Raw genomic sequence first — 12,380 nt, 5'->3', positions numbered from 1 at the left:
GGCACATGCCTGTAATCCTAACTACTCGAGAGGCTGAGGCAGGAGAATCACTTGAACCCGGGAGGCGGAGGTTGCGGTGAGCCGAGATCGCGCCATTTCCAGCCTGGGCAACAAGAGCGAAACTCCGTCTCAAAAAAAAAAAAAAAAAAAAAGAATTCTAAGGTATGCTTTGTTATGTCAACTAAAGAAAAAGAAATCAAGCATTTAAATATTTAAAGTTAGTTCTATTCAGAAGTCTTACCAAGAATTGCAATCCAGGAGAGCCTTTCAGGGAGTTTCTGCTAGACTGCTCCAAGCAGTGTTTCCGACAGTTCATACATTGGTGGCGGTGGCGGCTCTCCATGTGCTCAGAGAAATTACATCAAATGTGCTCAGAAGTTACATTAGAGCATAAATCTCATCAAGGTTTGGGTGCAAGAGTACATCTGTTTATAGGTCACAGAAGCATAATCATTAATCCTGTCAGACAGTATCTTAAGTACAGGAAGAGGCAAAGGCTAGGATCATTGCATTTTTTACCATGTTGGCCAGGCTGGTATCGAACTCCTGGCCTCGAGCAATCCACCCACCTCAGCCTTCCAAAGTGCTAGGATTACAGGGATGAGCCACCACGCCTTACCCAAAAACTACTCTTATACTTAAAATAAAACTATCTTTATAAAAATCATGCCAGGTGCCATGACCACAGGCTCTCTCACACCACACCCAGCTAATTTTTTTTTATTGTAGAGACAGGGGTCTCACTATGTTGCCCAGGCTGATCTTAAACTCCTGGGCTCAAGTGATCCTCCTACCTCAGCCTCCCAAAGTGCTGGGATTACAGTCGTGAGCCACCGTGCCAGGCTGACTTCATTTCTTATAAAGGGTTACAACCTTCAGGCTGGGAGGTGGGCCTCTGGTCAAAACCAGAGACAAACCCTTCAAAAGAGGCAGGAGCTTTATGTCGAATGGCTTGGCTAAACATACATATTCGGCCGGGCGTGGTGGCTCACGTCTGTAATCCCAACACTTTGGGAGGCCGAGGTGGGCAGATCGCAAGGTCAGGAGATTGAGACCATCCTGGCTAACATGGTGAAACCCCGTCTCTACTAAAAATACAAAAAATCAGCCAGGCATGATGGCATGTGCCTATAATCGCAGCTACTCGGAAAGCTGAGGCAGGAGAATCGCTTGAACCCAGGATGTGGAGGTTGCAGTGAGCCGAGATCGCGCCACTGCACTCCAGCCTGGGTGACAGAGCGAGACTCTGTCTCAAAAAAGAAAAAACAAAAACAAAAAATACCATATTCAACAGGTTACAGGAAGAGCTATAGATACTCATGAAGGGGGTCCTAATGCAAGTATACTGAATAAACATGTGTGTTGTATATGACCCATGTTCACTTTGGGGTGGAGACTTAACATTGAAATACATTACAGGCCAGGCACGGTGGCTTATGCCTATAATCCCAGCACTTTGGGAAGCCGAGGTGGGTGGCTCACGAGGTCAGGAGATCAAGACCATCCTGGCTAACACAGTGAAACCCCATCTCTACTAAAAATACAAAAATTAGCTGGGCGTGGTGGCATGTGCCTGTAGTCCCAGCTACTCAGGAGGGTGGGGAAGGAGAATCACTTGAAACTGGGAAGCCAGGTTGCAGTGAGCCAAGATTGCTCCACTGCACTCCAGCCTGGGCTACAGAGGGAGACTCCATCTCAAAAACATAAAAAGAAAAGAAAAGAAATACAATTAGCCCCATATGTCAAAATGAAGGATACAAAAGCACTCAGTGCACAGGTTCCATAAACCAGCTAAAGCCAGTCCCTGGTCAGTGGTCTCTTATTAGGAAAATGTCACCAAAATCAGTCTCTTGTCCAATCAAAGCTATAGTTATGGCTTATGGGGTCAGTGTCTGGTGATGGATGAACTGCAATTGTTTCCATATTGCTTATCTCAAGGCCAGTGCTTGTTTAGCTGCTGGAGAAAAAGAAAAACCTTGCAGCAGTTAGAACATAGTTTATTCTTTGGTGAATGGCTTAACTCTTGCCTGGCATGGCCTTAGGTCTTGTTTATACTTTGGTATCTTATTGCTACAAACAGTTCATTCTCTCAGTCTTATGATCTCTATTTTTTTTTCTTTCTTTTTTGAGACAGAGTCTCATTCTGTCACCCAGGCTGGAGTGCAGTGGCAGGATCTCTGCTCACTGCAACCTCTATCTCCCAGGTTCAAGCAGTTCTCCTGCCTCGGCCTCCCGAGTAGCTGGAACTGCAGGCACATGCCAACGTCACTAATTTTTGGCGGAGTCTCATTCTGTCACCCAGGCTGAAGTGCAGTGGCATGATCTTGGCTCACTGCAACCTCAGCCTCCTGGGTTCAAGCGATTCTCCTGCCTCAGCCTTCCAAGTAGCTGGGACACCACATGCCACCATGCCCTGGCTCAAGTGATCCTTCTACTTCAGGCTCCTGAGTAGCTGGGACCACAGGTGCATACCATCATACCCAGCTAACTTTTATATTTTTTGTAGAGACAGGATTTCACTATGTGGCCCAGGCTGGTCTCGAACTCCAGGCTCAAGTGAGCCTCCTGCCTTGGCCTCCCAAAGTGCTGGGACTACAAGTATGAGCCACCGCCCCTGGACATGATCTCTATTTTTTTTTTTTTTTGAGATGGAGTCTCGCTCTGTTGCCAGGCTGTAGTGCAGTGGCATGATCTCGGCTCACTGCAACATCCGCCTCCTGGGTTCAAGCGATTCTCCTGCCTCAGGCTCCCAAGTAGCTGGGACTAAGGCATGCGCCACCACACCCAGCTAATTTTTGTAGTGTTAGTAGAGACGGGGTTTCACCATGTTGGCCAGGATGGTCTCGATCTCTTGACTTCGTGATCTGCCAAAGTGCTGGGATTACAGGCATGAGGCACCGTGCCCGACCTGGTTTTTTTTGTTTTTTGTTTTTTGTTTTGAGACAGAGTTTCGCTCTTGTTGCCCAGGCTGGAGTGCAATGGTGCAATCTCAGCTCACTGCAACCTCTGCCTCCCGGATTCAAGCGATTCTCATGCCTCAGTCTCCCGAGTAGCTGGGATTACAGGCATGTGCCATCACGCCTGGCTAATTTTGTATTTTTAGCAGAGATGGGGTTTCTCCATGTTGGTCAGGCTGGTCTCAAACTCCTGACCTCAGGTGATCCACCCACCTTGGCCTCCCAAAGTGCTGGGATTACAGGTGTAAGCCACCACACCAGGCCTGCCTGCCTGCCTGCCTGCCTGCCTGCCTGCCTGCCTGCCTGCTTGCTTTCTTTCTTGCTTGCTTTCTTTTTCTTTCTTTCTTTTCTTTCTCTTTCTTTTCTTTCTCTTTCTTTCTTTCTTTCTTTCTTTCTTTCTTTCTTTCTTTCTTTCTTTCTTTCTTTCTTTCTTTCTTCTTTCCTTCCTTCCTTCCTTCCCTCCCTCCCTCCCTTCCTCCGTCCCTCCTTCCCTCCTCCCTTCCTCTCTCTCTTTCTGTTTTTTTGAGAGGTCTGGCTTTCTGTCACTCAGGCTGGAATGCCGTGGTGTGATCATGGCTCACTACAGCCTCAAACTCCCAGCTCAAGCCATCCTCCCACTCCAGCCTCCTGAGTAGCTGGAACTATAGGCATGCACCATCACACCCAGCTAATTTTTTAAAACATTTTTCTAGAGATGGGGTCTTACTATATTCCCCAGTCTGGTCTTGAACTCCTAGGCTCAAGTGATCCTCCCACCTCAGCCTCCCAAATGAAATATTTCTAAACCCAGTCATCTAGCCTCCCTCCCTATACCCACTGCTACCCTAGGCTAAGAAGGGAAGGCCATTGAAGTAGGAGACAACCAGGAAGTGTGATGCTGGTTGGGAACGATGCGTTTCAAGGAGTTGGTCAAAACAGGAAATATTACTAAAAGGTTAAGTGCAAGCAGTGGTCATTGCAATAATTTTGCAACGGTGTTTGGTGACTCATTGATTTTCTGGAATTTACTTGGTATATGGAGTGAGGTAAGATCAAAATATCCTCTCTCCCCCTAAAAGGCAAACTAAATTTTGTAACACCATTTCTTGACGAGGCCCTGTTTCCCTATCCATCTCTGATGTTCCCTCTATCATCCCATAGATTCTCAAACCTGTACCAAGTCCATGCAGGCTGTGTTCTGTAGGGAGGGCTCTGGCACTCGCCTTACCCTTCTTACTCTATTTGATACATTCACCTATTTATCCTTCTAGATGTTTCTTTTTATTTTTTAAATTTACTTTTAATTTTTTTAAATAGAGATGGGATTTTGCCACGTTGCCCAGCTTGGTCTTGAACTCCTGGGCTCAAGTGATTCTCCTGCCTTGGTCTCACAAAGTGCTGGGATTACAGGCATGAGCCACTGCACACAGCTTTTGTTTTTTGTTTTTTTTTTTTTTGAGACAGTTTTGCTTTTGTTGCTCAGGTTGGAGTGCAATGGCATGATCTCGGCTCACTGCAGCCTCCACCTCCCGGTTCAAGTGATTCTCATGCCTCAGCCTCCGGAGTAGCTGGGATTACAGGGGCCTGTCTCCATGCCCAGATAGTTTTTGTACTTTTAGTAGATACAAGGTTTCACCATCTTGACCAGGCTGGTCTCGAACTCCTGACCTCAGGTGATCTGCCCGCCTCAGCCTCCCAAAGTCCTGGGATTACAGGCGTGAGCCACCACACCTGCCTGTTCTATTCATTATTGAAAGTGGGGGGTTGAAATATGAACTACAATTGTAGAGCTGACTACTTTCAATTCTGTTAATTTTTGTTTCATTATTTTTGGGGCTCCGTTAGGCACATAAATGTTTCTAATTGTCATATTGCCTTATTGTTTTGAAACTTTTATTAGGTGGGTGGATCACCTCAGGTCAGGAGTTCGAGACCAGCCTGACCAACATGGATAAACCTCGTCTCTACTAAAAATACAAAATTAGCAAGGCATGGTGGCACATGCCTGTAATCCCAGCTACTCAGGAGGCTGAGGCAGGAGAATCGTTTGAACCCGGGAGGCAGAAGTTGTGGTGAGCCAAGATCATGCCATTGCACTCCAGCCTGGGCAACAAAGCAAGACTCCGTCTCAAAAAAAAAAAAAAAAAAAAAAAAGCAATTTTTATCAATAGATAACGTCCTTCATTGTCTCTTGTAACCTTTTTGATTTAGAGGCTACTATACCTGACAATAATAACGCCACCCTGGCTCTCTTCTGGTTGCTATTTGCATGAAGTATTTTTTTTCTTTTTCTTTTTCTTTTTTTTTTTCTTGAGACAGAGAGTCTCACTCTGTCGCCCCAGGCTAGAGTGCAGTGGTGTGATCATGACTCACTGCAGCTTTGACCTTCCTGAGATCAGGTGATCCTCCCACCTCAGCCTCCGGGGTAGCTGGGACTAAAGGTGCACACCACCATGCCCAGCTAATTTTTTGTGTTTTTTGTAGAAATGGGGTTTTGCCTTGTTGCCCAGGCTGGTCTCAAACTCCTTAAGCAATCCACCTGCCTCAGGCTCCCAAAGTGCTGGGATTACAGGTGTAAGCCACTATGCCTGGCCATAAAATATTTTTTCCATCCTTTTACTTCCAGTGTTTTTATGTTCTTATATCTGAAGTGAGTCTCTGATAGACAACATATAGATTAACCTTTTTTAAAAAACCAATCTGAAAATTCATTAATAGGAGAGTTTAATCAATTTATATTTAATGAGATTATTGACAAATGATTTGCTTCTGCTATTTAACTATTTGTTTTCTGTATGTCTTATATTTATTTTCTTGTTCCTCCATTCCTCCATTACTGCCTTTTTTTTTTGGTATTTAATTTTTGAAGTATAGCATTATAACATTTTGATTACCTTCTTTTTTTTTTCTTGGAGACAGAGTCTCACTCTGTCACCCAGGTTGGAGTGCAGTGGCTCCATCTTGGCTCACTGCAATCTCCGCCTCCCGGGTTCAAGAGATTCTCCTGCCTCAGCCTCCGGAGTAGCTGGGACTACAGGAGCGCACCACCACACCCAGCTAATTTTTGTGTTTTAGTAGAGATGGGGTTTCACCATGTTGGCCAGGCTGGTTTCAAACTCCCGACCTCAGGTGATCTGCCCACCTCTGCCTCCCAAAGTGCTGGGATTACAGGTGTGAGCCATGGCGTTCAGCCTTGATTATCTTAGCTTCAAGTTCACTGATCCTTTATTCTGCCTGCTCCAATCTGCTGCTGAATTCCGCTAGTGAAATTTTCATTTCAGTTACTGTACTTTTCAGGTTCAGAATTTGTTTGGTCCCTTTAAAATTTTTCTCTTTTTTTTTTTTTTTTTTTTTGAGACAGAGTCTCGCTCTTTCACCCAGGCCACAGTGCAGTGGTGCTATCTCGGCTCACTGCAAGCTCTGCCTCCCTGGTTCACGCCATTCTCCTGCCTCAGCCTCCTGAGTAGCTGGGACTACAGGCGCCTGCCACTGTGCCTGGCTAATTTTTTGTATTTTTAGTAAAGACAGGGTTTCACTGTGTTAGCCAGGATGGTCTCGATCTCCTGACCTCGTGATCCACCCACCTAGATCTCCCAAAGTGCTGGGATTACAGGCATGAGCCACTGCTCCCAGCCCTCTTTATTAGTATTCTTTATGTTCAGACATAATTTTCCTAATTTCCTTTAGTTCTTTGTCCATGGCTTCCCTTAGTTCATTGAACATACTAAGACAGTTGATTTATTGTTTTTGATTAATAATTCCAATGCCTGGGCTTCCTGAGGGATACTTCCCATCACAATCTCTTTTTCAGCCAGGCGCAGTGGCTCATGCCTATGATCTCAGAACTTTGGGAGGCTGAGGTAGGAGAGTCATTTGAGTCCAGGAGTTTGAGACCAGTATGGGCAACATAGTGAGACCCTGTCTCTCTTTTGACTCCAGCCCACTTCCTGTCACTTGGAGGACATCAGAGAGGCTGTGGCATTTTCGGGGTCCAGCCAAAGGGAAGGTGGGTTGAGGATGGTCCCAGGTTAGGTTCTCTAGGAATCCAACTCCAAGAGGAAGATGAGAGTACAAGATATTTACAAGAGTCCCTTGAGACAAGCACCTCAGGGAAGGGGGGAAAGGGTTGGGCAAGGAAGAAGTCTGGCTATAGGGGCTCTGCCACAGCCAGAGTGGACCTGTCTGCTGGCTGTCCCCCCAGTGGCTGGCAGCAGCTGGCCTTCGTGTGGCACATCTCTGAGTCTACCACAGGGACACATTGGGTATTATAAGTAAAATGTTTATTCAGAAACAGAATGCTGTTCTTCAGTACTGCAAGGAAAAATTAGCATTGAGACAAAAAGTTTTCTCAGCAAGGCAAATTTACTTTCTGCAGAAAGGGTGCTCCTTGCAGATGAAACAATGGTGAGAGCACACTTGAACAAAGGAGGGAAGCAATTTTTATTCTTTATGCAGCTTGTCCTTGCTAATGTGTCCTGCCTCCATTGGCTGGAGCTGGACTGCACAATCTAAGCTAAACTTGACTGGCTAATAACTTAAAACTTTCTTAAATAGGTAAAGGCAAGGGAGAACAAAGGAAAAGAGGAAGTTGCTTATGAAAGGACTTAGAAAAGTAATAACATTTCTTTTTTTCTTTTTTGAGACGGAGTCTCACTCTGTCACCCAGGCTGGAGTGCAGTGGCGTGATCTCAGCTCACTGCAAGCTCCGCCATGGGTTCACGCCATTCTCCTGCCTCAGCCTCCGGAGTAGCTGGGACTACAGGCACCCACCACCACGCCTGGCTAATCTTTTTTGCATTTTGGGTAGAGGCGGGGTTTCATTGTGTTAACCATGATGGTGTTGATCTCCTGACCTCATGATCTGCCCGCCTCAGCCTCCCAAAGTGCTGGGATTACAGGCGTGAGCCACTGCACCCGGCCAAAAGTAATAACATTTCAAAATAAGGAAGGCACATAGGCTGCAAGCTGGAATGTGCCTGTGAGCATTTCCAGCACAAATATCTTGGTTAAAGTACAAGGACACAGAATGTACTTATTTCTTTATATCTTTTTTTTTTTTTTTGAGACGGAGTCTTGCTCTGTCACCCAGGCTGGAGTGCAGTGGCACGATCTCGGCTCACTGCAAGCTCCGCCTCCCGGGTTCACACCATTCTCCTGCCTCAGCCTCTCCGAGTAGCTGGGACTACAGGCACCCGCCACCATGCCCGGCTAATTTTTTGTATTTTTTAGTAGAGTCGGGGTTTCACCGTGGTCTCGATCTCCTGACCTCGTGATCCGCCCGCCTTGGCCTCCCAAAGTGCTGAGATTACAAGCGTGAGCCACCGCGCCTGGCCTTATTTCTTTATATCTAACAGCTACACAGGATAGGGCTTAACAAAGATACTAGCACAAAGTGAGGAGGCTTAAAGGAAGTTAGTCTTTAAAAGAAACTATTATTTGTAACACTTATAATTTATTCTTTAACAAGAAGGGAAACTTTGAAGAGGAACTTTTTTTTTTTACTTTCTACACCAGGTTTAGAGGGACATATTTATGTGGTTTGCTCCACCCTTGTGTGAAGTTAGTTTATTGGTCTTGTTCTAGAGTAAACTAGGAATGTGACTCGTAAGAAAATCCTGCTGGGTAAGGACAGAAGTGCAAAGTCCTATTGCCTTAAGGACACGCCCCACAGCACCCAGTGCTGGGAAAACTGTGAGCCACGGAAGGAAAACAAGGTTTGAAATGCGTGGAGCCAGAACCTCATCTGTGGAAAATTCTTCCAAATTTCATAGTTCCTATATGAAAGAAGGCTGATGACAGTTTCTCAAATTTTACAACAATCCAGAACATTTGTATGGCACCATCAACAACAGATTAGGAAGTTTAACTTTCCTAAACTACCAATAATTAAAACACAAATTTCAACCACGTTAGGAGGAAGACTGAACTATCTTTTCTCTGTATGGAAAATATCTCCCCCCAAAATCACAAAATCCTTGTCCTCTGTAGAGGCCTTCAGAGTAAGAAGCCAGACCATGTAGGGGACCAAAGTATTAGAAATATGTCAGGAAGGCCAGGCGCGGTGGCTCACGCTTGTAATCCCAGCACTTTGGGAGGCCGAGGCGGGCGGATCACGAGGTCAAGAGATCGAGACCACGGTGAAACCCTGTCTCTACTAAAAATACAAAAAATTAGCCGGGCGTGGTGGCGGGCGCCTGTAGTTCCAGCTACTCGGAGAGGCTGAGGCAGGAGAATGGCGTGAACCCAGGAGGCGGAGCTTGCAGTGAGCTGAGATTGCGCCACTGCACTCCAGCCTGGGCAACAGAGCGAGACTCCATCTCAAAAAAAAAAAAAAAAACAAAGAAATATGTCAGGAAGTTGCCACAAGTTATGTTATTTTTCTGGATTTAGTATTGTAGTATTTGCCAATTTAAAAAAAAGTTTTCAAAAAAAAAGTTTCATAATTTCTTTTCTCATTATTTTAATTCAGTTCCATTTTAGAATTCATAACGTTGTTGTCTTTTTCTAAAACAGGAACCTGGGACAGGCACTGTGGCTCATACCTGTCATCCCGGCACTTTGAGAGGCTGAGGCAAGAGGATCAGTTGAAGCCAGGAGTCAAGACCAGCCTGGGCAAGACGGTGAGACTCCATCTCTACAAATATATATATATTTTAATTAGCTGGGTATGGTGATGTATGCCTGTAGCCTCAGCTACTTGGGAGGCCAAGGCAGGAGGATTGCTTGAGTTGGTCAAAAAAAACAAAAAGAAACAATTTTTAAAAAGGGGAAAAAGAAAGAGAAAGGGAGTAAAGAAGTGAGGGTCCCTTCTTTTCCAGGGGCCTTGGAGCAAGGGCCACTGAGACGCTAGAGCATGTTTGCGACTGCCATAGAAACAAAGGCAGCTAGGGCGGCCTGCCTGACCCCAGGTCGGGGCTGCTGGAGCCAAGAATCTGGGGAGGGGCTGTTATTAGAGACAGAGCAGTGGCCCCTCAAGGGAGGGCCTTGCAGGGCCCGGGAAGAAGGAAACCAGAGCCAGCTGCTGTTTGATGGCAGGACTAAAGTCACCTCCCTGAGGTGGTGACAAGGATGAGTGAAGCCAAAGGGTGTTGGACTCCACAGTGATGGGGGCTTGGGGCTGTCAGTCCTCCATCAGAGATCCTCAGCATCTGGTTCCAGCTTCACCACTGCCCCCACCCCTCTTCTCAGCTGACCAGGTCCCTCCTCGGCTCCCCCTGTGCACTGGACAGGCCCAGTACCCTCACTCGGCACTTGAGGCCCTTTATCGTGGGCACTGCCCACCTTGCCCATGTGCAGAGAGTACCAAACACAGCACGTGGCCTTTGCTCAGAACCAGACCTCCACCCAGATTTCCCTTCCTCACACCCATTTCCCCTCAGGGCTCAGCCAGGTTGTCAGCTCCTCTGGGCAACCCTTCCTGAGCCACCCAAGTCTGTCCCGATGGTAAGTCCTCTCCCATCACACTGGGAGTCAGTGTCAGGCCAGAGGAGCAGTTTTTGAGACAAGTTCTTGCTCTGTCACCCAGGCTGGAATACAGTGGCACGATCTTGGCTCACTGCAACCACTGCCTGCCAGGCTCAAGCCATCCTCCCTCTTCAGCTTCCTGAGTAGTTGGTACTACAGGCACACACCACTATGTGTGTGCTCAGCTAATTTTTTTTTTGTTTGTTTTTATTTTTTGTAGGGATGGGGTCTTGCCATGTTGCCCAGGCTGGTCTCGAACTCTTGAGCTCATATGATCTCCCACCTCAGCCTCTCAAAGCGCTGGGATTACAGGTGTGATCCCAGCCCAGAGGAGCAGTTGTGTCTCCAGGAGGGATCCTTAGGGAGGAAAGGTCAGTTGGTGGGGGCAATGGAGCAGTGTGAGCCAGCCTGTGCCCCACCTGCCCGCCCGTCCTGGACACCAAGTCAGCTAGCTCTAAAAGTTGAAAAGGGGCACACAGTCCAGACAGGCCTGGAAAGAGCAGACCTGGCCCAGGACCTCAGGCTGTCAGGCAAAGAGAAGCACGTGTTCGGTCACCCACTCTGGGCGGAAGTCCCCTTTATTTGGATTTGCCGCTGGGTGGCTAGATGGTGTAGGTGGCCTTCGATGTGGACCAGGAGGGCATCCAGCATGTGCAGGACCCCACGGAGCAGGGTGTGGTCTGAGATTGGGGCCCGCCGTTTCCAGGGTCTGCAGGGCTCAGTGGTCACCTGCGGATGCTGAGACAGGACCAGGAGGCAGGAGTGAGAATGGAGGGCAGAGAGGGAGATGCGACGAGGGGCAGTGATGGAGCTGGGGAGCAAGGAGTAGGGTGCGGGGCAGTGCCCAGATGGGATGGGAGGGAGACTCAGGGTGATAGAGGATCACCGAGGGTCTGTTGTGGGCTACAGTGGTCATGGGGCCCACGGGTTGGATGAGAGCAGGGGTACTAAAGGGGAGAGTTGGGGGCAGGGTGCTGGCTGTGGGTGGTGGACATGGGTTCCACGAAGGCGTGTGGACACAGGGACAATGGGCTGTGAGCTGGAGGTGGGGGTGTGGGAGTCCCACAGGCCAGTGTGGACCCATGGGGCAGGGTTGGGTGGAAGACGGGCTCACTGAGCGTACATTGAGGCAGGGGCTGTGGGGGAGAAAGAAGAGCTGTGCTCACCTCACCCTTGGTGGCCTGTGAGCGCCGCCGCCCCTGCAGTATCTTGCGGCAGATCATCAGCATCGTGGTGGTGATCATGACCGTAGCCACAGGGTAGACGCGGCTTGCTCCAGGGCCCAGCCAGTAGCCAGGACAGCTCAGGCCACCCCTACAGCCCTCCACACTCTTTGGCTGACACCCCCAGGGCTGCAAGTCCAGCCCCACCTGGTACCAGCGGGGTCGCGACCAGGCGTGGGTGGGGGCAGACATCACCAGCAGGAGCAGCAAGGGCAGCGAGGCCAGCACATGCAGCATGGCCGCCGCTAGTGCCAGGGGCCGGAACCTGGGCACCTGGCAACAGGCAAACGCCCCTCCCCCGGGAACAGGCCTGGCTCTAAGGCAGCAGGTTCCAGCCAGGCCCATGGCCTTTCGTGAGCAGCCTGGCCAGAAACTGGCTGTGGTTGGGGGGCTGGAGTCCAGGGCTTGAGGACAATGGCAGACCTGGGTTCTGGGTCCTACTGTCCCAGCAGGCCTGGCTGGCCCCAAACTGAGGGAGCACCTCCTTTTAAAGCTGGGCCCTAGGCTGGGTGTAGTGGCACATACTTGGAATCCCAGCACTTTGGGAGGTTGAGGCAGGTGGATGGCTTGAGCCCAGAAGTTTGAGACCAGCCTGGGCATCACGGCAAAACCCCATCTCCATAAAAAATACAAATAATTAGCTGGGTATAGTGGCACATGCCTGTTGTCCCAGCTACCCAGGAGGCTGAAGTGGGAGGATCACCTAAGCCTGGGAGGTCAAGGCTGCAATGACCTGTGATTGCACCACTGCACTCCA

General features: G+C 48.5%; 1 protein-coding gene across 1 annotated transcript; it reads right to left on the bottom strand.

Annotated features, from left to right (window-relative positions):
• Positions 1-10,947: 10,947 nt before the first annotated feature.
• Positions 10,948-12,167, bottom strand: TMEM89 (transmembrane protein 89). Its single transcript, XM_003257019.3, has 2 exons — positions 11,567-12,167; positions 10,948-11,138 (listed from the first exon to the last, which is right to left on the bottom strand). Exons 1-2 carry the CDS (start codon positions 11,966-11,968, stop codon positions 10,953-10,955), a joined length of 588 nt encoding a protein of 195 aa, XP_003257067.2. The 5' UTR covers positions 11,969-12,167; the 3' UTR covers positions 10,948-10,952.
• Between the last annotated feature and the right edge of the window lie 213 nt (positions 12,168-12,380).

Source organism: Nomascus leucogenys, chromosome 4, assembly GCF_006542625.1.
Source record: "Nomascus leucogenys isolate Asia chromosome 4, Asia_NLE_v1, whole genome shotgun sequence".
NCBI lineage: Eukaryota > Metazoa > Chordata > Mammalia > Primates > Hylobatidae > Nomascus > Nomascus leucogenys.
The sequence above is the reverse complement of the archived record's forward strand: the minus strand, read 5'-3'. Positions and strand labels throughout refer to the sequence as shown.